Here is a 23741-nt window from a genome sequence, read left to right as displayed (position 1 = left end):
TGCAGAGAAAGCATTTGATCAGGTAGAGTGGCAATACTTATATAAAGTACTGCAAAAATTTAATATGGGAGAGAATTTTATAACATGGATAAAATTATTGTATGATAAACCGATGGCAAGAATTTTAACTAATAACATGTTATCTCAAAAATTTCAACTATCAAGGGGTAATAGGCAGGGATGTGCGTTATCACCCCTGCTATTTGCCCTTATGATAGAACCTCTGGCTGAAAGTATAAGAATTCATCTGAATATTCAGGGCTATAATACTAGGGACTCAAAGAATAAAATCTCATTATATGCAGACGATATACTTTTATATATTACAAAGTTACAAACGAGCATACCAAATTTATTAAATTTGATAGAGGAATTCGGGTCTTTTTCTGGATATAGAATAAACTGGAATAAAAGTGAAATCATGACATTAAAACCTCAAGAACCTACACACTTATTGAAGTTCCCCTTTAAAATCGCAACAGAAAAATTTAAATACTTGGGTATTCAGATTACTAGAAAATATAAAGCATTATTCAACGCTAATTTTAAATTTAATACGCTGATTAAATTTTGGAAAACACTTCCTTTATCATTATTAGGTAGAATAAATGCAATAAAAATGATCTCCCTACCACAATTACTATACCTATTTCAGTCTATACCGGTATATATACCAAAATATTTTTTTTTAAAATTAGACTCTAATATTACTGATTTTAGTTGGGACTATAGATCACATAGAATTACAAAAAAACACTTATGTAAACCAAAAGAGGTCGGGGGGCTTTCACTTCCGAATTTTATGTATTATTACTGGGCAGTGCATATTAAGAATATAATTTATTGGCTGGATAGTTCTACCTAACAGACAGAATGGATAAAAATGGAGAAAGAGGATTGTCATCCTTGTAATATAGGAACGATCCTCTTCTCCCCGAAAAAACGGAATAACACAATATATAAGAAGAACCCAATTATATATGGTACAATAAGAATTTGGAAACAAAGAAAATTATCTTTAAAATTAAGAAATTTATCATTGTTAATGCCAATAGCGAATAACCCTTTATTTAAATCTCTTATTGATAAAACATATAACCAATTAGAAGGATCGGGGATATGTACGAAATGGGAAACCTACTATCCTTCCAACAATTACAATTAAAATTTAAACTGAAAAACAATTATCTTCAGATTTACGATTTCATGAAAAAATATATACAAGGATATCAAAAAATAACACCTGAATTATTGGAAGAAGCAATGAATATTGAAGCTGACTCACAAAAATTAATATAATATTTATATAATAGTATTCTAAATATAGACCTACCATCGACAGAGGTACTTAGAGAAGAGTGGGAACGGGAACTAATGATAAAAATTACGAAGGTTACATGGGAAAAGTACTTGATATATATTCACAAATGTTCGATTAATGTAAGACATAATCTAATTCAATTTAAAATTTTACATAGATTATATTATTCAAAAACAAGATTGAACAAATTTTATCCAAATATATCCCCCATTTGTGATAAATGTCTATCCCAAAACACAACTATAACACATTCCTTAGTTTCCTGCATAAAACTTTATAGATTTTGGAGTGATATTTTCAAAATATTTACAAAATTATTCAAGATAAGAATGGAACCTAATACTGAAATGATTATATTTGGAGTAATGGAAGATGGGAATAAATTGAACACATCTCAAAATTTATTTTTTAACTATGGTTTAATAATAGCAAAAAAATTAATACTTAAATTTTGGAAAAATACATCAATACCAACGCTTAAAATGTGGATTGCAAGCATGTTGGACACCGCACATCTTGAGGAAATGCGATTCCTCCTAATGGATAAATCAGACCAATTCATAACGAGTTGGTCTCCATTTGTCGTCTTTTTGGAATCATATGGTGGAACACAATTGTAAAAACTAACTGTTTCAGGATTGGACGAGAGTTGGTCAAGATTATAAACAATGATCTTACCTTTTTTTTTAATTTTATTATGTCTTATTCTCTTTTTTCTATTTTCTTTTTCTCAACTTTCTTCACTCATTCGTCTTTTTTCTTTTTCTTCACACACTATATATCACACGCTTTTCTATCCTTTACTATCTAATTTCTTTTTCTTATTCTAAACTTTCTTTAATATAACAAAAAAAATAAGAAGCTGTACATAAAATGTATTATGAAAATATATATTAGGCACTTTAGTGCCATATGATTGTACTTACTTCTAATAAAATAAAATATTTAAAACATTGAAAAAAAGAAATGCTGCTGGTGAATACCACCCAACGGTGGTTGGGTTAGTGAAAACTTCCATACGATAGATAATATTAAGTAACTCCGCACCTTAAGGAATTAATAAAAACTAAACAGAACAAACCCCAAAAAAGTTTAACAGTATTTAAATCCGTCAGGGAATCAGCATTCCCAAGAAGTTAAGTATCTTAATGTGCTCTAATTAAGTATAATATTGAGTAATTTGACTAATATGTGGCACTTATTACTTAACTTTCTATTAATACTGTTTTGACGTATTAACCGACTCAAAGTCAGTGAATTTATGACAACTTATTGATTACAAATACCGTTTCACACAGTCATTTACTCCCTCTCTCTCTCCCTCTCTCCTTCCCTCTCCCTCACAACCTCTCCAAAACTTTCCAAACAAGTCTCTAAACTTTCCAATACTTTCAAAAACTTACTCAACACTTTCCAACCTATCTCCCACATTCGTTCTCTCTCCCCCCCCCTCTCTCTCCCCCTCTCCTTTAAGAATAAGGAGTAAGCCATTTAGAACGGAGACGAGGAAACACTTTTTCTCACAGAGAGTGGTGAGATTGTGGAATTCTCTGCCTCAGAGGGTGGTGGAGGCAGGTTCCCTGGATGCTTTCAGGGGAGAGTTAGATTGGGCTCTTAAAAATAGCGGAGTCAGAGGATATGGGGAGAAGGCAGGAACGGGGTACTGATTGTGGATGATCAGCCATGATCACATTGAATGGCGGTGCTGGCTCGAAGGGCCAAATGGCCTACTCCTGCACCTATTGTCTATTGTCTATTGCCTCCCTTTTCCCCATCCCTCCCTCTCTCTTCCATTCCCTCTCTCCCAAAACTTTCCACAACTTCCTCAAACTTACTCTCACTTATATTCTCTCTCGCTACCTCTCCCTCCCTCCCTCTCCTTCTCTCTCTCTGCTTCCCTACCCCTCCCCGTCTCTACCTCTCTCCCTCTCTCTCTGTTTCTCAATCTCTCAAGTTCTCTGTTTGACACATTAACCAATTCTGGGTCAGTAGATTTATAACAACATATTCATTATAAACACAGTGTAAGCTCAGTATAAACACAGTATAACCCTCTTGATTATCATCACGACATAAACTCAGTAACACAGTTACTTATCCTTGATGGATCCCTCAGTATCTTGGGCAAACTTGAATGCTTTATCCGGATCGGTAAAAAAGTATTCAGTTGCTTCAAAAGTACCTCGCAATTTGGCTGGATGTAGTAGGCCAAATCGGAGGTCTGGTATGACCCTCAAAATAGCTCTTGACTTGGTGAAGAGTGCTCTTTTCTTAACGACTTAACGGCAGGAAAGTCTCTGAAGATTCGTATATTTTCACCTTCAAAAGTTTGGTTTCTGTTGTTGGCAACTTTCTGCAGAATGTCCTCTAGAACATGGTAGTGATGTACCCTCAGAATCAACTGTCTTGGTAGAGCTGTGCTGTCTTGCCGAGCTCTCAGAGCTCTGTGAGCCCGGTCAAGTCTAGGTTTTTCATCCAAATTGAGTACATCTTGCAGTAGTTGGGCTGCAAAATCTCGAAGATTTTTACCATGTTCTTTGCCTTCTTTCACTCCAACAATCCTTAGATTCTGACGTTTGGAACGCCCTTCCAAATCAAGACATTTTTCAGTCACTTTGGCAAGTAACCCGGAGATACGCTCCACCTCAGCCATCAGCCTGTGTGTTGTCTCGACATTTACATCAGAATTAGACTCCAATTCCCGAATAGCCTCACTTTGTTTTTTTGAAGTAGCAAGAATAGGCTCCAACTTACGGCTAATATCGGTTTCAAGCCTGTGGATTTCCCCTTTCAAGGAGGAATTCACCTCCTCTATACGGGCATCAACCTTATCAATCTTGCCACAGATTTCTACTTTCACAGCTGAAATTTCCACCTTCACAGCCGAAAGTTGTTCACCCAGTAGTGATCGGATGTCCTCCAACCCCAGAGGTTGCCTTGCTGCTTCCTCTCGGGGGTGCTCCATACTCGAGGTCGAGGCTTCTTTGGGGCCTTCCACGACTTCTGGTTGTCGTTTCCTCTGTGGTTGTCTTGGCAAACGTCTACGGTCATTTAAAATGGAGTCGCGTTCTGCTGACGTCACTTACGCGACACTGAACGGTAAGTGTTTTTAAATCTGTCCGGTTTAGTTCGCGGTTAATTTTTCGGCCTTGGGTTGGGTGAGCCTTAGGAGCAAAATGGCGCGCTTCCTAAGCCGTCATAGCGCCACCGGAAGTCTCGAAAATAATTTTATTTAGAGACAAAAAAAAAAGTTAATTAAAATATCTTCCTGGCAGTCAATATTGTATTCCAGTTGATTCTGGACCTATCAATCATAGAAGGCCTTAAATACAGGAAAGGTTCTAAGCAGTGCACGATGTCTTGATTGGTTGACTTTCAAGGAAAATGTACATAAACATACAACCATACATGGAACATGCACTATGGAGAGTGCTAGTGGTAGAGGATAAAAAGTACAGACTTTATTAAGAGAGTAATATCAAAACAAACAACAAAGTCTTCTATGGATACAGGTTACCCCTGGGTTACATAAGTTAATTGAACTGTCTGTAAGCTGATTTATCCATGACAGAAACTTCTATTTTCCATAGCTCTGCAAATCATTGCTCTACATACCTGCTATAATTATTTCTCCATCCATAATTCAACTAATGGAATACCTACAGCATCCAATCATTAATGATAACCATGAATCATTTCATTATTATTATCACGTTAGAAAAATTCACTTGAAGTCGTATCTCTGTAAAGCAGGTCATTCAGAACTCGGGAAGCCTTATAGATAGAAAGGAAGAGAGTAATTTGTGTAGGTGTGGGTCCCTTAGAAAGCAAAGATAGGGAATTAGTATAAGCAAATTAGGAGATGGCAGCAAAGTTACATCAATACTTCATTAGTCTTCACTGAACAGAACAAATCCAATCCAGCTAATTACTGCCAATCAGTCTGCAATCAATCATTAGCAATGTGAGGGAAGCTGTCAAGTGACATTTACTGACTAATAATCGATGCCCAGTTTGGGTTTTACCAGGACCACTCCACATGTCCTTACAGTCATGGTCCAAATGTGGACAACTACACAGATCCATGAATATTTCCATTCTCAGTAAGGGTGAGGATGCCAAAGATTTCGAAAGCATTTGTGTTCATATTCAGCTGGAGATTCTGAGTGGTTGGTTGTTCTTGTCTTCCTCCAAGACACCCAATGTCACAAAAGATTGTTTTCGGTCAGATTGGCTCATTCCACATGCTACAGAGAAAAGGCTGGGAGTACTGGGTGGGAATAAGCATCAAGAGGAAGATTCTACAATGGCTGGAGTTGCACCTTGAACAAAGGCAACGGTTGTGAATATTGGATATTGATCATCCCACTGCAGCACACAGCTGCTGGAGTTCCTCAAGACAATGTGTTAGGCCTGACCATCTTTCATGTATCATAAGCACAGAAGAAGTAATATTTGCAGAAAATTATAGAATATTCAATTCCCAGTTTCTCAGAATGCAAATCAGACCATGCCCAGATACATCAAGGCCCATATAAAGTTTAGACATATGTAACAAGAAACATTCATACAGCTCAAGTCCTGGGAAATTATAATTTCCACAAGAGAGAATCTTAATACCTATTCTTGACGGTCAATTGCATTATTATTACTGAGTTATTCCATATTGAGTTATTCCATACAATAAATTGAATTGTATTGTATTGTATTAACATCAAGGGGATCATCGCTGACCAGAAACTCAACAAGGCCAGTTGCATAAATACTGTGGCTACAAGAGCAGGTCAGAGGCTGGGTAATCTATGCTGAATGGCACACCAGCCACCTCAACCTTTTCATCATTCACAAGACATATTAGGAGAATTGTGAAACATTATCCTCTAGCCTGAATAAATAGAGCTAAAGTAATAGTGAAAAAGATTGACACCATCTCGGACAAAGCACCCATCCACAACCCTAAACGTTGCAACATTGCCCAGATCCAAAAGATGAATGTGTTTATTTGCTTAACAACCTTGAAATTATGGTCTCTATCTCCAAAACATTCTCTCACTAACACTTCAACCAATTGCCAGACTACGTTCCCTAAGATTAGGCCCAGTTCAGCCCCTTCTCAAAAAGTACTATTATTATACAGGGTCCAAAACCTCTCCCAATTGTTCTTTAAAAATTCCACACTCTACACTTTTTCAATAAAATCATTCAGTTAATATAAGTGAAATTGAAATTATAAACCTGTTACTGATACAATTATAGTCATCGGACACAGAAATAGCCCTTCTGCCAACCATGTCTATGTGGCCATAAGTAAACATCTAAGCAACTCCCATTTATTAGCACGTGGTCTATAAGTCTCTGTACTTGGTGATTGAATTGCTCACTGACATTCTATTTAAATGTGGGAATACCTGCCTCCACTTCCACCACTTTACAACAAGCCTCTGGATGATAACGTTCTTCCTTTTATCCTCTCTAAATCTCTTAAACCTCACCCCTCTAATCTCAGATGCTCTTCCTGCTGCGATGAAAAGTTTTCTGCTATCTACCCAGCTTATGTCCCTCATAATTTTCTGTTCCTCATCAGGACTCCATCAGCCTCCACTGCTCTAAAGTAAACAATCCAGCCTATATAATCGTAATTCCCTATCCCAGACTGTATCCCTGTGAATCTCCTCTTGGATCTCTCAATGATTTGCCAATATATCTACGCAGTTAGAACCCTGTATGATAATGCTCCTTTGCTGATTCTAAGCTCCACTCACATAGCTTAGTTTGCGGAGATTTATTGGGTATTCCCCATTACTGTAGTAATTGATTCCTTAATCAATTTTGCCAATTTGTACTAGTTTCTCCTTCCCTAAAATTATTCCCAGTGATTCAGACATCTAGAACCCTCCCCTTATTAGGCATTCCCATTGGGGATGTGGCATACCAGAGAAACAGCAGCAACATCCCATTCATGTCATCATAGGGGATATTTCTGCACAGGAGAGGAAGAAGACTACAGAACTGTATTGTATCCCTTACTATACTGTAACTATATCATGAGGGAGAAGGGGCCTGCAGATAGGTATTTCTCTGTTTGCATATAAGACCCCAGGATATATTTTGCATCCCTGGTTCAAGGATGTCCCTGAGCAGCTGCAGGACACTCTGAAGGGGAAGGATGAACAGCCAGTAGTTGTGGTGCCAACGACATAGGTAGGAGAAGCAGTGAAGTCCTACAACATGAGTTTAGGGAGCTAGGCAGCCATTTAAAGGACAGGGCATTAAAGGTTATAATTGAATTGCTTCTGGTGGCCACAAACTAGTGAGTGTGTGAATAGGATAGGCCAAATGATTACATGGCTGAAGGGATGGTGCAGGAGGTTGGGTTTTAGTAAATGGATCGTTGGGACCATTTCTGGGGAAGATGGGGCATGTGCAAGTGGGACAGATTACACAGAAATCGGAACTGGACTAGCATCCTAGCAGGGAGGTTTAAACTAGGTTCCAATCAAGTCACGTTTATTGTCATATGCACGCATGGTGAGGTCCATGTAGAATGAAATTCTTGCTTACAATGCCATCACAAACACATAGATTAAAAACACAGCAGAAAACAAGACTTTAATTCAAAAACATAATAGGAAAAGTAGGATTAGGTTGGTTGTTAGGAAGGCAGGTTTGTAAACTGTATCCAAAAATTGCCTTAATAAAAGATAGATTTTTTTTCTGTGATTGGATGCCTGTGACTTGTGGTGTCCCATATGAATCAGTGCTGGGATTCTTGATGTTAGTAATACATGTGAATGATTTCGATTTGGATATAGAAGCTATGATCAGTCAGTCCGCAGATGACAAGATTGATGGAGCTGTCGATAGTGTGAAGGTAGTCTTAAGGGCCTGTCCCACTTACGCGACTTTTTCAGCGACTGCCGGCACCCCTTGTAGGTCGTTACAGGTCGTCGAAAATTTTCAACATGTTAAAAATCCCGCGGCGACCAAAACAAGGTACGACTCTTTGGGCACTATTCACGACCATACAGGCTTCACCCCATGACATGTCGCCAGGGTGTCGCCTGTATGGTCGTGAGTAGTCTCCCAGTCATCCAAAGAGTCGTAGCGTCTTTCTGGTCACCGCTGAATTTTCAACATGTTGAAAATTTTCGGCGACCTATGACGGGTGCCGGTAGTTGCCGAAAAAGTCGCGTAAGTGGGACAGGCCCTTTAGGCTACATGGTGATATGTTGATGAAATGAGCAGAGAAATGTGAGAAAGAGTTCAATCCAGACACATGTGAGTTGTGCGCACTTATAAAGCTAGGGCATACCCCATGAATAGTAGGATCTTAGGGAATACAGAGTAACGGAAGGTCCTTGGTTTACGAGTCCATAGAGCATTGAAAGTACCAGCAAAGGTAAATAATATGGTTAAGAAGTAATATGGGATGCTAGCCTTCATTAGTAAGGGCAATAATACAAAAGCACGGAGATTATAAAACAATGGTCAGACCTCAGCTGGAGTACTGTGTACAGTTATGGTCACCATTCTATCGGAAAGATTTGATAGCGCTGAGAGGATGCAGAGAATATTCACCAGGATGTTGGAACATTTCAGTTACAAGGAGAGACTAGGCCTGTTTTCCCTGGAGGAGAGGAATAAGAATTGAATTCTTCCATTTCAGGACATTTGACAATGTCTTGAACTCTTGACACTTGAGGTTTGCACAATTATGTATTGGTAAGCTAGACAACAAGAAACGTTTCCCCATATCCAGGGCCATCTTAACAGCATTATAGGCCCCCGGGCAAAGCAGTGCACTGAGGTCCCTACACTTCCAGTTTCTTTATACCGAATCAAATATGCCGTCATGCACCTGCGATGTTCTTCTCCGTTTTCATGTTCTACAATACATAGATTAGCATGGGGCCCCTATGCTCGTGGGGCCCCAGGCAACAGCCCAGCATGCCCATGCGTTAAGACGGGCCTGCCCATATCAGAGGTAGCTAAAACTAGAGGATACGAAATTAGGGTTAGGGTTAAGAGATTTAGAATGGATATGAAGGGGACCTTTTTAATCCAGAGAGTGTTGATTATTGGACATTGTCTTGCCTGCAAGAGTAACAATAGCAGGGTCACTGACAGCACCTAAGTGACTAGAATAGACTAGAATTGCCTCAGTGTAAAAGATAGATCAGTCATGATTGAATGGCGGAAGACACTCGATGGGCCGAATTACCTAATTCTGCTCCTATGACATGAAATTATAAACATGACAATGAACCAAGTGCTGATGATTAATACATATTAATACAGACATTAATACAGATAGGTTTCTATTGGTCAGCACGAATGCTGTGGGCCAAATGGCCTGATTCCATGCTGTGTGACACCATGATATTCTATGGCTCTAAACTATTTCTTTAGTTGCACTTTCATCTGACCTATATTCCTATTCCTATATTGTACACATCAGTAAAATAGAAATAAACACGTTTCAAGATGCAGAAAAGGGAGGCATTGCGAAGAGAAAACAAAGGGGAAGAACAATGAAGAATGGAAAGTATGGCAGGTCCAATGACAAGGGAGCAATTGAAAGAAGAAAATAACGAAATGGAAAAGTCAGAATAATCTGAAATTACAAAAGGAAACATAATGTGGGTTCTGAAAATCTTAAATTAAAAACATGAAATTGTTTCTAATTATCTTCAGTTTGTTCTAATCACATGTGTTACTTCCGTTGTCACAATCGTTCGAGGACGGCATTAAGTTTCCCCACCTGTTGGAATATTTTCATCACAAGTTTTTATCTAAAAGAGGACGGCAGAATGTTGTAGAATAACTAACTGGACCCATAATATCTGCATAAAACTAGTTCTAAAACTGTTTCGTCACACAGCTTCGAGAATCAGTGCTGTCAAATGAAATTAATGGATTCGCGTGACTGGCTGGTTGTTGGCCGCTAATTGATAAATGCACGGGTAAATCATGTTGGCAGATAAGGTAATTCGTGCCATTAGCGTTGTGTTGTGTAAATGCAAAGAGCAGGCTGATGGCTGTTCTCTCTCTCGCTTAGGAGTGTATGAAGTAGGTGCGTTATGGGCGCTTTCAAAGCTAAAACCTGAATTTATTGTCGTTGGTCTTGTGTGTTTATAACTTTAAAAGAATCAGTCTTTTCGAGTGAAAGTGTATTTATGTCACAGGTTTAGTTAATGCTTTTGCCTGTTTTTCAGTTGGAGCTTCGATGAATCTGACACCGATCCTGCACAATTGGGGTTTGATTTTGGTTCTTTGCGTGTCGCGAATCGCAATGAATTCTTCACCAACCTGCCAAAGACCGGAAGATGGTCACCCACCAAACCACAACCGGTCCTTCTTCTTTCAACCAATGCCTTCACCACACATGTTTGTGCCTCCTATGTCTCCTTTCGTGCAACCTCCCGCCTTCCACCCATACTTCTATCCCACAGTGGGTAAGTAAGCAGCTTTGCCAATATCCTACAGTTGCGAGTTGACTTAATCTTTTAACTGGTGTTCATTTCATTCCGTGTGTTGGCCTGATTTATACATTTGACTCAAATTTGTCGTTTCGCAACACAATTATACTCTTTCAGTGGACTTTGTTGATAAATTTAGTTAATGTTTGGTCTTCAGACTCGCCTTGGCTGTTCCAGGTTAGGCTTTGACCTGTGTTCAGTTAATGACGACAGTTGGAAAACCCGGCTAGGGACGAGTCGGTAAACCTGCCGAGGATCGATTAATTTAATCTGGATTCCTTGTTTAGTTTCCAGGATGGAAAAGGGCTGATCTTTCCACCTCTCTCTCCCGCCCACTTTGCAGTTACTATTGAGGAGCGGTCTTCTGTAATCTAACTAGTCTAGTGTGGCTGACTGCTTTTAAAGGGAGAGACGTCGTTCAAGAAGGGACATTAATAGGGTCAATAGCGAGAAGCATTCTCTCCTAATTTAGACGTTTAAAACCAGAGGACATGGATTTGAGTAAAGGAGTCAGTGGATTTGAGAACTTTCTACCCAGACGGTGTTTGAAATCTTGAATTCACTGCCTGAGAAGGTGGTGGAGGTGGGTGCTTCAAACATTTTTTAATACTGTTTGGACCAGCCCGTCAAGGCTGAGAAGCCTGTGGGCCAAGTATTAGTAAATGGAATTGGTATATGTTGGTACTTGGTCAGTCATGGAGCAGGGAAATGTGCCCTTCAGCCTAACTCATCGAATTTGCCCAACTGAGCTCGTCCCATTTGCCTGGCCTCCACCCCTCCAAATCTTTCATATCCATGTACCCCCCCAAGTGTCCTTTAAATGTCATAATTGAACTCGCCCATACAACTTCCTCTGACCACTCCTTCCATATACACACCAATCTCTGTGTGAATGAAGTTTTATTAAAGTATCTCTCCTCACCTGTCCCCTACTTTTAGACTCTCCTACCTTTTGGATGAAGACTGACAAATCACCTTGCCTATTCCCGTCATGATTTTGTAAAAGTCTAAGGTTACCCCCTCAGCCTCTAATGGTCCAAGCCTATCTAGCCTCTCCTTGCAACTTAACTTCCAGACCCTGTAACATCCTTCAGAATTTGTTTTTTTTTGGTGCATCCTTTCCACTTTATTAGTGTTGTTTAAAATTGTTCTACCTATAGATGGGTGATCAGAACTGTACACTTAATGGTCAGCATAGATGTGATGGGCTTTGTTTCTCTGCTTATGTGACACTGACTCTACCTTCTCCAGTGTAGTAAGAGAGGGACAATACATTTTGTCTTGCTGGTAACGTGTCCTGAAATGAAGAATAAAAAGTGCAAGGCAGACTAATTGGCCGCTGAGCAAATGAAATGCTGGTTCCAACTCTAGAACAAACATCAGCATGATTTGTGTTCAGTGTCATGACCTCTCCTTTTGTTGCCACTTTCATCAGGCTTGATTTTAATGTTTTAATTAATTAATCAAGTGTTAGCCACAGAGGCAAACTTCGTGAAGGAATGCTAAAATACTTGGCAATTATTTTAACAGTTCCCAAAACGAATGTTGTGGCATGTGGCTTAAGAGGCTTTTAATTAGTTTGTTTGATAAAAGATTATTTGTTACTCAACTAATTTGTCCCTTCCTTCCTGTTAGAATTTGGTGGTAGCTTGTATTATCCGGTGTGTCAAATGCCATTCCCAAGAAGCTATGGCCCACAATCACCAATGCCTCCCACAAACTTCAGAAGGCCCTATTTTAATTCATTTGTCGCTCGCCCAACATTTTATCACTCTACCCGATTCAGACATTATCCCTTTAGAAGGAATATGACTAGTTCAGAAGTGCAAACTGATACGAGTGAAACCAATCCAGCCCAACCGAAAAGGGCAGATGTGATCACTGAAACTATGGCAAGTAGCAGACAGGCGGCTGAAGTAAGGCACCAGAAGACCCCTGATACTGAATCAACTTCTGGCAGTGCAGATATCCTCCAGGCAAGAGTAGTGCACAAAAGAATACAGGGCGAGTCAAATGAGACAGAAGAAACTAGTGCTGCTGTGGCAACCAAGAATGCCAAGGCAGGTGGTTATGCTTTACAAAAAGAAAAAATAAGAATAGAATGCAATGAAGGAGCACCTTCTATAAATGTATGGAGGTCATTTGAAACCACTGTACCCATATATAATACTCCTAATAAAAAGGTAGAAGAAGGTGTTCAATGTAAAGTTTGGTCTGTAAGTGCCTGTGAGAGTGGGGTGCCTATTTATGGTTCATTTGAAGCTGACAAAATAGTTCGGAAAACAGAAGTTCCAGAAAAGTGTACACTTCCAGCCCTATCACAGGGGGAAATGTTGCTGGATTCAAACAAATCTCCAGAAGCAGGATTTGAATCTAGCACAAAAGATGAAGTTTCATGCTACCCAGGCATGCATGATAAAGTGGACAGTTTGCAATGCAAAACCAATAAAAGCTGCAAATTTCCAACAAATGAATTTGTACATGAGGCGTTGGAAAAAGCTCCATTGCAAAGGAACTCAAGTGGCCGTTTCAAACGAGATGGAAAAGTGAAGAATGCAACCAATAAAGACAATGGAAAGATTATTTCAGCAGAGCCATTAAATGAAGAAAAAATATGTGAGGTATTGAAAAGTGATGCTTCCCTTGAGTCAGCTGAAGAATACATACCTTCTGCAAGTGTGCTGGCATGGCTACAAGACCAAGCACAAAGTAATTGCTGGAAAGATGGTCCTCAAATGTTGCAGCACCATCCAAGAGTTCTTGATGTATCTTTTGAAGAAATCTCCTCAAAGGATGAGGAATCATCCTTTTCCGATGCCATGCATGGAAGACACCAACTGTCATACTCTCACCTGATGCGTAATGCCCATTCATCTTTCTACCCTGCAATCTCTACCTGCAATGATCAAATTGGCAACAAAACCGTAGGAAATCAACATCTTTCTGAGAGAGAGCAATTTTGTAGTTGTTGTAAAATAGAACTTGTAAAAGGAAAAGGCATAAAACATGTCTGCAGAAATAACTCTGCCACTTGGAATACCAGCAGCAAAGCCCTTTCTGAAATGGAGGATTTGAGAAAAGGCCAAATATTTCATGAGATGTCAGCATCTCGTGGACGGCGAAGATGTCGTAGAATTTCCAGAGAATCATCCAGATCGAATGGAAATAAAAAAACCCGATACTCTTCAGATTCCATTGAGGTATGATATTTTAACTATTAATTAAACATTGAGGAGCAGGAAAGTAACTTTTTTTTAAAATTGCTTCCACTGTCTTGAAATGGGTAATTTCAGGCCAGTTACTCGAGCAAATTATTTGAATAGATTCAAGAGGGACAAAATAAACCTTCATTTAGAAAAGCACTAATTCATCAGAAATTGCTGCCTGGGAAGCTGGGACTGATTAACTTGTTTCTTTTGAGATGGCAAAATGGATGGTTGAAGCAGACAGTGTTCGGCTGCATCGATTTTAGCAAGGTTTTTGATAATCATGACAGGCTAGTTTTCAAAATAAAAACCTTGTGGAGTCTAATGGAGAGTAACATTGTTTTGGTGTCTGAAAACAAAAGGTATTGGGTGCCGTATTGAGTGGGGTCCATAGGGTCTGGTACATGTATTATTGCATTAGAGATTTAAATTTTGAGGAAATCAAAGTTTGTGGATAGAAAGATGACTGTGGTGAAGGAAGGATTTGGACTAGAGGATAGTATAGATCAAAGCTGGAGTAACTCAGTGGGACAGGCATCATCTCTGGAGAGAAGGAATGGGTGACATTTTGGGTCGAGACCCTTGTTCAGACTGTTTAGGGATAAGGGAAACGAGAGGTATAAATGATGTAGAGAGATAAAGAACAACGAATGATAGATATGCAATAAAGTAACTATGATAAAGGAAGCGGGCTATTGTCTGAAGAAGGGTCTCCAGAGATGCTGCCTGTCTACCTGAGTTACTCCAACTTTTTGCGTGTATCTTTGGTTTAAATCAGCATCTGCAGTTCCTTCCTACATAGATCATATGATCAGTTGAATGGAACATTAGCAGGTGGAATTCTTTCTAGAGAAATGGGAGAAGGCATAGAAATGAAATAGACAAGTATAAAGGTAGAAATATGGAGGGATAGAAGAACTGGGCACCAATCTTTGGATAGCAGGGAGATGAATAAAATGATCAGGATTGTCAACTTTTTGTATCTTGTGTTATGCTACAATAAGATGCTCTACTAGTTCGACTGCATCTTGAGTATTATGGACAGTCCTGCAATTATTCTGGTGAGGATATTAAAGAGCCTTGATGTTGCCAGGACTAAAAGTTTAATAGAGGAAAATTAGTTGAGAATTGTGCCTTTTCGGAATGGGAAGTGGGTGAAGTTTAGGGGCCTAGATAATTCTGAATGTAAGGATGAAGCCAAAAAACACAGGAATATAGATTTAAGGTATATAATTGAAAATTATATGACTATGATTTTTACCTAAAAGGGTGGTTTGGAATTCCTCCTGAAAGGGTGATGGGGCGGAAAGCTTTATTACATCAATACCTGGCAGTACGGATACATACCTGAAAAGCTATTACATATAAAGCTACATTGTTTTATGAAATCATAATGTACAGCACAGAAATAGGCTTTTTTGGCCCAACTGCACCTAAATGTTAAACCCATTTCCCCGTATTAGTATCCCACTAACTAAGTAATCATCTGAATACTTTTCAAACATTATAGCTGTAATGACATCCATCACCTTTGGCAGCTTGTTCACATATCCAGCACTGTTTCGGAATAAACTTGCTCCTCAGAACATTTAAATTATCCCCTCTTGCCTTAAACCTGTGATTTCTCTTTTCAGATTCCATTGCCCAGAGAAAAAGATTATGACTATCCTACCTATGCCTCTCAATTTTACAGACCTCTATTCGGTCACCCCTTGGCTCCTATATTGCAATAAAAATAAACTGGCTATCTACTCTCCCTCGTTATAACCACAATGCACTGTTCTGGGAAATATTCTGATAAATTTATTTTGCACTCTATTGCTATTACATTCTTCATGTTGTGTGGTTACTGGAACTATACACAATACTCCAAGTCTATTCAAACCAATGTTTTGTACAGCTACAACACAATACATCGACTCTAATACTCAATGCCTCAAGGCATTGGGAAGGCAAGCATACTAAATGCCATTTGTACTACTCCATGCCACTATTAGGGAGCTAGGGACTAGCACACCAAGGTCCCGCTGTTCATCTTTGGTCTGAAGGTCTCTGCTATTTACTGTCATAACAGAATTTGTCCTCCCAAAGTGTTTTGCCTCGTTGTCTGGATTCAATTGCATCCACCCCCCGCTTTGCCCAACTTTCCAGATGATCAATCTCCTGCTATGTCTTTAAATAACTACCTTTGCTATATAAAACTCCCATTTTTACATAGTCTGCACATATGTTAATCATACCTCCTACATGTGATACACTACTTGCAAATTCCCAGTCTGAAAAATATCTGTCCACCACTACTCTACCTTCCATCACCTAGCCTGTTTTGTATCCAGTTTGCCAATATCTTGGATTGTTGGGAAGCTCTTTCAACTGACAAGGGCAATGTGGGCTACATGGCATAACAAGGGCAATGTGGGCTACATGGCATATTGCATAACTTCTGATCTCTAATTCCAAGCAGGTTTCAGAGGAGCAAGATTATGATTCCAGGGCAGAAAATCCAGGAAAGGCAAAGGTTGGTGGATTTTCCAATACGAAAATAAGTCGTAGATCACCTAAAATCTCTCCACTTCAGTTCTCTAATCGGTTGCAACAAGAAAAAGCGAGAGCAAAGAAAAGACAAGACATGATCAAGTATATTATTAACCAACGAGAACAAACTAAGTTGGGGACTGAGCACCAGGAACGTCGGAAATCTGGGCAAATCTCAAAATTGGAATGGAAACAGAAAGGGGGGAGAAGGCACAAATATACACGGAAAACAATGAGCGGTAAGGATTCATTGTATTGTACTATTGAATTGGATAGAGGATATACTTTTTACTTAAACTATGAAGCCCATTTGTCAAAAAAGTAAATTGAGTGTTTTGATACTCTTTCCTCAAGAGGCTGTTAAACTCACCAGGCTTGATCAAACAGCTTTGACATCAACTTGGTCCCACTCCCCTGCTAGTTATCCTGATCTACTATTTATCCCGTTCCTTTCAATAATTATGAATTAATTTTCTCTCACCGCCCTTTATGACATTGATGCTTTTGACTATTGTCTTAACTGAATTTTGTTATTTGCATGTTTTGCCACTGGGACTGATTCTTATTCACTCAATGAAAATCCTTGAACACCTTTACTTTAGAGAGGCAGCATGGAAACATGCCCTTCGGTCCACTGAGTCTGCGCTGACCAGCGATCATCCCGTATACTAACTATCCTACACACTGGGATCACTTTACAATTTACAGGAGCCAATTAACCTACAAACCTGTACGCCTTTGGATAGTGGGAGGAAACTGGAGAACCTAGAGAAAACCCACGTGGTCACAGGGAGAACATACAAACTCCAAACGGACACCACCTGTCAAACCTCTACTTGTTCTCTGCTTTGGTTTCACCCAACATCTCGTCTCCATTAACTGAAGCATACAATGTTAACTTGGAAATCTATCTTCAGAATAGGCACAGTCATGTAACAATATACTTAACAGAAGTAAATATCTTCACAAGGACTGCAGCTATTTAAAAGTAAGCCTCAAAGACCATGAAACAGAACGGTGTAGCAGAAGAACAGGCCCGAAAGCACAATCTGAGCTGAAGATGCATACTTGAAGTAATCTCTGCCTGCATGTGATCCATATCCTTCCATTTCCTATATATTTGCGTACCTCCTAAGCACCACTATTGTATCTGCTTCCACCATCATCCCTGGCTGCTCCTTTCAGGAACATCTCAGTTTTCTAAGAAACGTAACTTGCATGTCTCCTTTAAACTTGACCCCTCTTGCCTTAAAGCTAAGTAATTTAACACTCCCACCCTGGAGAAAAAGAATTATGACCATCTACCCTATCCCTTATTATTTTATACTTCTATCAGGTCCAACCTTGAATTCCAGTACTCCAGAGAAAACAATCCAAGTATGTTCATCTTCTTGCAATACTATCCTCAAATCCAGGCAGTATCCTGATTAATCCCTTCTACATCCCTCAAAAGCCTATGTTCCTGTAATGGGGTGACTAGAACACCACAATTCTCCAGATGTGGTCTAACCAAAGTTTTATAAAGCTGCAACATAACTTGCTGGCTCTTATACGTCATGGCCTGAAATTGGACATGCTGATAACTGCCCCGTAATGAAATTTCAATTACTTAGTTGCCAATCTACCTTCCTGTAATCTATAATTCAGGTTTATAACCAAATGAGTTGCAGCATGAAATGAGACCATTCATTCTGAGTAGTCCAGCTAATCACATTTGCCTTTTCAAATACAGTATTTGCCCAAGTTTACTCCATTGTTTTCCCCAACCATGCAATATAGATTCTTAATCACTGCCTATGCATCACTTTCATTCTTTATCCTCATTCTTTCTTCATCTTTTGCATTCTGCTAATTGGAAGCGTCTTCCTCAGACAAATTGGCTTTGTGTAAATCAGTTCTACTGGATCTTTCCCACAATACAGTGTTTCGTTTTCAGATCATTTGCCTGCACTGTAGAGGCAACATAGAATGTTATTGTGAATTCAAAGGTAGTTATCTAATCCCGTATAAAATAGAGGGAACAATTTTCGGAGACGCATCAACATTAATCTGGGAGTGCATGACTAAATTCTTGTAAGTGGTAGAGAAGGCAAGAAAGCAGTTGAGGTTTTTAGAATTCTGAGCTCTGTATGTGGAGGTGGGCAGTAAAGAGCAAGGAAATGCCACACTTCAATACGGATGCAAGGCTTTAAAGAAGGCAAGGGATTTACCAAAATGATTCTAGGAACGAGGGTCGTCGAGAAAAACTGCAGTGGTTCTAGAAATCCCGTGGATTTGAATGTCAAAGTTGAGGCTACCATAGATCATATTGAATGGCGGATGGGGCTTGAGGTGGTTATATGCCAATTCCTTGTATTTTCCTGTGCTCAAAGGATGCACAGTGCCCTCCATAATGTTTGGGACAAAGACCCATTTATTTATTTGCCTCTGAACTCCAAAATTTGAGATTTGTAATAGAAAAAAATCACCTATGGTCAAAGTGCACATTGTCAGATTTTATTAAAGGGTATTTTTATACATTTTGGTTTCATGTAGAAATTACAGCTGTGTATACGTAGTCCCCCATTTCAGGGCACCATAATGTTTTGGACACATGGTTTCACAGGTATTTGTAAGTACTCAGGTTTGTTTAAATGCCTCCTGGATGCAGGTGCAAGACAGCTCTCAGCACCTAGTCTTTCCTTCCATCACCTTTGGAAACGTTTATGGTTGTTTAGCAACATGAGGACCAAAGTTGTGCCAATGAAAGTCAAAGAAGCCATTATGAGACTGAGAAACAAGAATAAAAATGTTGGAGACATCAGCCACACCTTAGGCTTACCCAAATCAATTGTTTGGAACATCATTAAGAAGAAAGAGCACTGGTGAGCTTACTAATCGCAAAGGGATTGGCAGGCCAAGGAAGACCTCCACAGCTGATGACAGAAGAATTCTCTATAATAAAGAAAAAACACATCTGTCCGACAGATCAGAAACGCTCTTCAGGAGTTGGGTGTGGATTTGTCAATGACCACGGTCCGCAGAAGACTTCATGAACAGAAATACAGAGGCTACACTGGAAGGTGCAAACCACTGGTTAGCTGCAAAAATAGGATGGTCAGTTTACAGTCTGCCAAGAAGTACTTAAAAGAGCAACCACGGTTCTGGAAAAAGGTCTTGTGGACAGATGAGACAAAGATTAACTTGTATCAGAGTGATGGCAAGAGCAAAGTATGGAGGAGAGAAGAAACTGCCCAAGATCAAAAGCATACAACCTCATCTGTGAAGCACGGTGGTGGGGTTTTTTAGGGGCTGGGCATGTATGGCTGCTGAAGGTACTGGCTCACTTATCGTCATTGATGATATAGCTGCTGATGGTAGTAGCATATTCTGAAGTGTACGAACACATCCTATCTGCTCAAGTTCAAACAAATGCCTCATTGGCCAGCAGTTCATTCTACAGCAAGACAATGATCCCAAGCATGCTGCTAAAGCAACAAAGGAGTTTTTCAAAGCTTAAAAAATGGTCAATCACCCGATCTGAACCCAATTGAGCATGCCTTTTGTATGCTAAAGAGAACTGAAGGGGACTAGCCCCCAAAACGAGCATAAGCTAAATATGGCTGCAAAACAGGCCTTGCAGAGCATAACCAGAGAAAACACTCTGCAAGTGGTAATGTCCATGAATCGCAGACTTCAAGCAGTCATTACATGCAAAGGATATGCAACAAAATACTAAACATGACTACTTTCATTTACATGACATAGCTGTGTCCTAAACATTATGGTGCCCTGAAATGGGGGGGGACTATGTATAAACACTGCTGTGATTTCTACATGGTGAAACCAATGTACAAAAATGGCCTTTGTTAAAATCTGACAATGTGCACTTTAATCACATGTGGTTGTTTTCTATTACATATTTCAAATTGTGGAGTGCAGAGGTAAATAAATAAATGATGGATCTTTGTCCCAAACATTATGGAGGGCAGTGTAGATGGAGGCTATCTCAGTTGGTCAAGGACTAGGGGAGCACAGATAATTACCAAAAGTAACCTGTAATTTGTGCAATTGGTCTGGCTTATACAGTCAGGGTGGCATTTGAAACAATTTAATTGTAGTATTCAAATGCAAGCGAGATGAGTTTCTGAAAAATGTGCAGAGCCAAGGAAAGTCATGAGAGTGGGTTCAGCTGGCTTGCTCTTGCATTCATTCTGACAGATGTCTGCAATTCTTATTTTGAGCAGTTCATCTGAACTTGACCATCAATAACTTTAAACATCCTTGCACTTTCTTTACAGGTCCCACAATACCAGTAAGTATCACAATATTCAGAAATGTCATGTTTAGTTTTGTCAAAATCCAAATGCACAGTATGTGAAGACAATGTTGTGATTCTTGCCTACGTTTTTGTAATTTGTTCCCCTCATAAACAGTAATGAGCTAAATTGGGTAGAACTAGCTTCCTGACATTCAAATTGTTGGGGGACTAATTAGATCTATTTAAAAATTACTTTATAAATGTATTTAAGAAATTAATAAATCTGCTTTATTCATTTCTTCTAAGTACAAAATGCAAGTGAAGATTCTGTTGATGAATACTGGAATAAAGTTGGTGCAAGGCCCAAGTCGGCTACTCAGTCATTTGATGATGCAGACTCTGGTAAGAACATGTTTTCTTTCAACACTAACTATGGATTTGAACAAATTATTCAGTTAATTCTACACAATTCTTTTAACTGAAATGCAATTATCATGCATTTGGGATGATGCCCTTCCTAGCATAAGCTTTACCAAGATAGTATCTTAGCTAAACCAAGTTTGCAATATGACAATATCTTTTAGCATTTAAAACTATCAGCTGAAGTTAACTGGTTGAGGAGCTCTGCAGATTTCCACAGAATGTGTGGAGGGAAATGGACAGACTGTTTTGAGTTGGTATCCTTTAATCTCAAAGTCCTGGCAAATGTTGTCTGAATGCAGATTCTGGTAAGAACATGTAACTAATGCTGGCTGGCCTGTTGAATTCCTCCAGTGCTATTTTTAGCTCAAGATTCCAACATCTGCAGCCTTTTATCTTTATCAACTTTAGTTGCTATGCTGGTTCTCAATTGGATCTGATTGGTTTGGGTTTAATATTTATTCTCCTGCCCTTAGTCCGTTATGGAAAATGGATTAACATTATATTTTGGAAGATGAGATATGAGTGTAATTGTTTAAAATGCAATTAGATTTTGGTTAACTCCACTTTTCGTAGCATTGTACTTAATTGACTTTGGGCAGTGAATGCTACACTTGAGTGGAAAGTTATGGGTTCCAATTTACTCTGGGTTAGAGTACAAACTGTGGGTATACCCACACCCTGGACTACAGTTTGAAGGCAGCTCACTGTCATTTACTCAAGGACAATTAATGCTGACTCAGCCTGCAAAGCCCACATTGCTTGAATGTGAAAAATCTTCATTGGCAGCAATGCACAGGTGATATTTTATGATGAAATTGTACATTGTTTAACTAAGTTTGTTTTTGTACAGAGAAACTGGAACAAATCAAGCCCAGTTGCAAATCAGTCCCTCGGAAGAGAGCAACTCAGAAGCTTAATGAAATGGATTTCTGGAATTTATCAGATTTGCATGCATTTCAAGGTGATCCGTTAAGCAGGATCCAAGGGGACTGTAATTGGGAACTGATAAAATGGGTTAATTGCCAAGAGAATCTGCATTATTTGTACAAATTCCTTGGCATATCAGTAATTTCAGCCATCACTCCTAGATTAGAACTTTAATATTTTGACTCTTAGTGAAAATGCTGAACCATAAACTGATTTTAAATCTTGACTTTCTTTCCTTGCATTTCAGGAAATGCACTGAGGAGAGGAAGGGCTAAATGTGCCAAAAAGCCTGCACCTTTATACCATGTCAAAAAAGAGCACTTGGATGCAATTAAAAAATGCACAAGTCATTTTAAGTGCCTTCACAATGTAGAGTGATTTAAACACTGGTTAAAAATAAATTGGTGCAAAAGCAATTCATACTGTCCTGTGTACTTGTATTGCTTCCTGATTTCAATATTCAAAACTAAAATATGTAGATTTCAGCTTGTATAAAACTACAACATAGAAACAGGCCTTCTGGCCCACCTTCTCCATTTCAACTAATTCCTATTGACACTAATCCAAGATTTGTGCCTTAAACCAGTTATCTAAGGTGGCTTAATGTGCCATGTTTTCAGTTTTGCAGGACATGCAACTGGGGCTTTGATAAATGTAACAACCAAATTTCTGCCCCTGATTTTACACCTTTTAATAAAGGAATTTAGTTTGTGCCCATTTACAACATGCAGTTCAAGTTGCTACTCGTGCATTAAGTGGCTGTATTAGAAAACAAGCCAATCTGGACTAATGGTCATGTGGAACTCATTTGCATTTTTATCCCCAACATGATATTCAATACAAGAGAAATTGAGGATGAATTGCTAATGACTCGGTTGAGTTGGCTTTGAATTTTCAAACTTTCAAATTGCTGTCACTTGTGAGATGTATAGAGCAGGGAATTTCAGATATCATAAGATCATAAAAGATAGAGTAGAATTAGGCCATTAGGCCCATTCTCTCACCTAACACCGTTCTCCTGCCTTCTCCCCATAACCTCTGACACCCGTCAAAAGCTTGCGAACAGAAGTTTATGAAATATAAGTACAAGAAATTAGTTTGCAGAGAAAGACTTTGTAGAACAGCAATTTTCCAAAAGGAAGTTTAATTAAAGTGTTCCCTGGGTTCGGTACTGAGACAGCACGGTGGTGCGGCAGTAGAGTTACAAGAGCTATAGTGTGGAAACGGGCCCCTTGGTTCAACTTGCCCACATCTGGCAACACTCAGCCCAACTTGTCCCAGCTACACTAATTCTACCTGCCTGCGTTTGGTCCATATCCCTCAACCTGTCTTATCCATGTAGAGTTGCTGTCTCAGTATCAGAGACCTGGGTTCAATCCTGAATCTGGATGCTATTTGTGTGCAGTTTGTATGTTCTCCCACATTCCAAAGATGTGCAGGCTTGTAGGTGAATTAGCTTCTGTAAATTGTCCCGAATGTGTAGGATAGAATTGGTGTATAAGTTAGTCGGCATGGACTCGGTGGACATTGTATCTCTAAACTAAGGTAAACTAAAACTTCCCATTTTTGCTATTGAATTACTTTAATAGTATGTAAAATGTTCATTTAAT

At 39.2% G+C, this 23741-nt stretch overlaps 1 protein-coding gene across 1 annotated transcript; it reads left to right on the top strand.

Annotated features, from left to right (window-relative positions):
- The first annotated feature begins 10291 nt into the window (after nt 1-10291).
- On the top strand, nt 10292-22546 carry LOC116972554. Its single transcript, XM_033020376.1, has 7 exons — nt 10292-10394; nt 10537-10776; nt 12436-14000; nt 16471-16780; nt 21088-21183; nt 22055-22165; nt 22379-22546. Exons 1-7 carry the CDS (start codon nt 10292-10294, stop codon nt 22507-22509), a joined length of 2556 nt encoding a protein of 851 aa, XP_032876267.1. The 3' UTR covers nt 22510-22546.
- The last annotated feature ends 1195 nt before the right edge of the window (nt 22547-23741 follow it).

This window comes from Amblyraja radiata, chromosome 4 (assembly GCF_010909765.2).
Source record: "Amblyraja radiata isolate CabotCenter1 chromosome 4, sAmbRad1.1.pri, whole genome shotgun sequence".
In the NCBI taxonomy this organism is placed as follows: domain Eukaryota; kingdom Metazoa; phylum Chordata; class Chondrichthyes; order Rajiformes; family Rajidae; genus Amblyraja; species Amblyraja radiata.
Note: the sequence above shows the minus strand (reverse complement) of the source record. Positions and strands in the feature narration are given on the sequence as shown.

Bases quoted from the DNA above. Each gene is read 5' to 3' on its own strand.
- LOC116972554 (XM_033020376.1), top strand. From the start codon at position 10,292: ATGTTGGCAGATAAGGTAATTCGTGCCATTAGCGTTGTGTTGTGTAAA. The intron at 14,001-16,470 runs GTATGATATTTT...AATTCCAAGCAG, and splicing joins ACTCTTCAGATTCCATTGAG to GTTTCAGAGGAGCAAGATTA. The intron at 21,184-22,054 runs GTAAGAACATGT...GTTTTTGTACAG, and splicing joins ATTTGATGATGCAGACTCTG to AGAAACTGGAACAAATCAAG.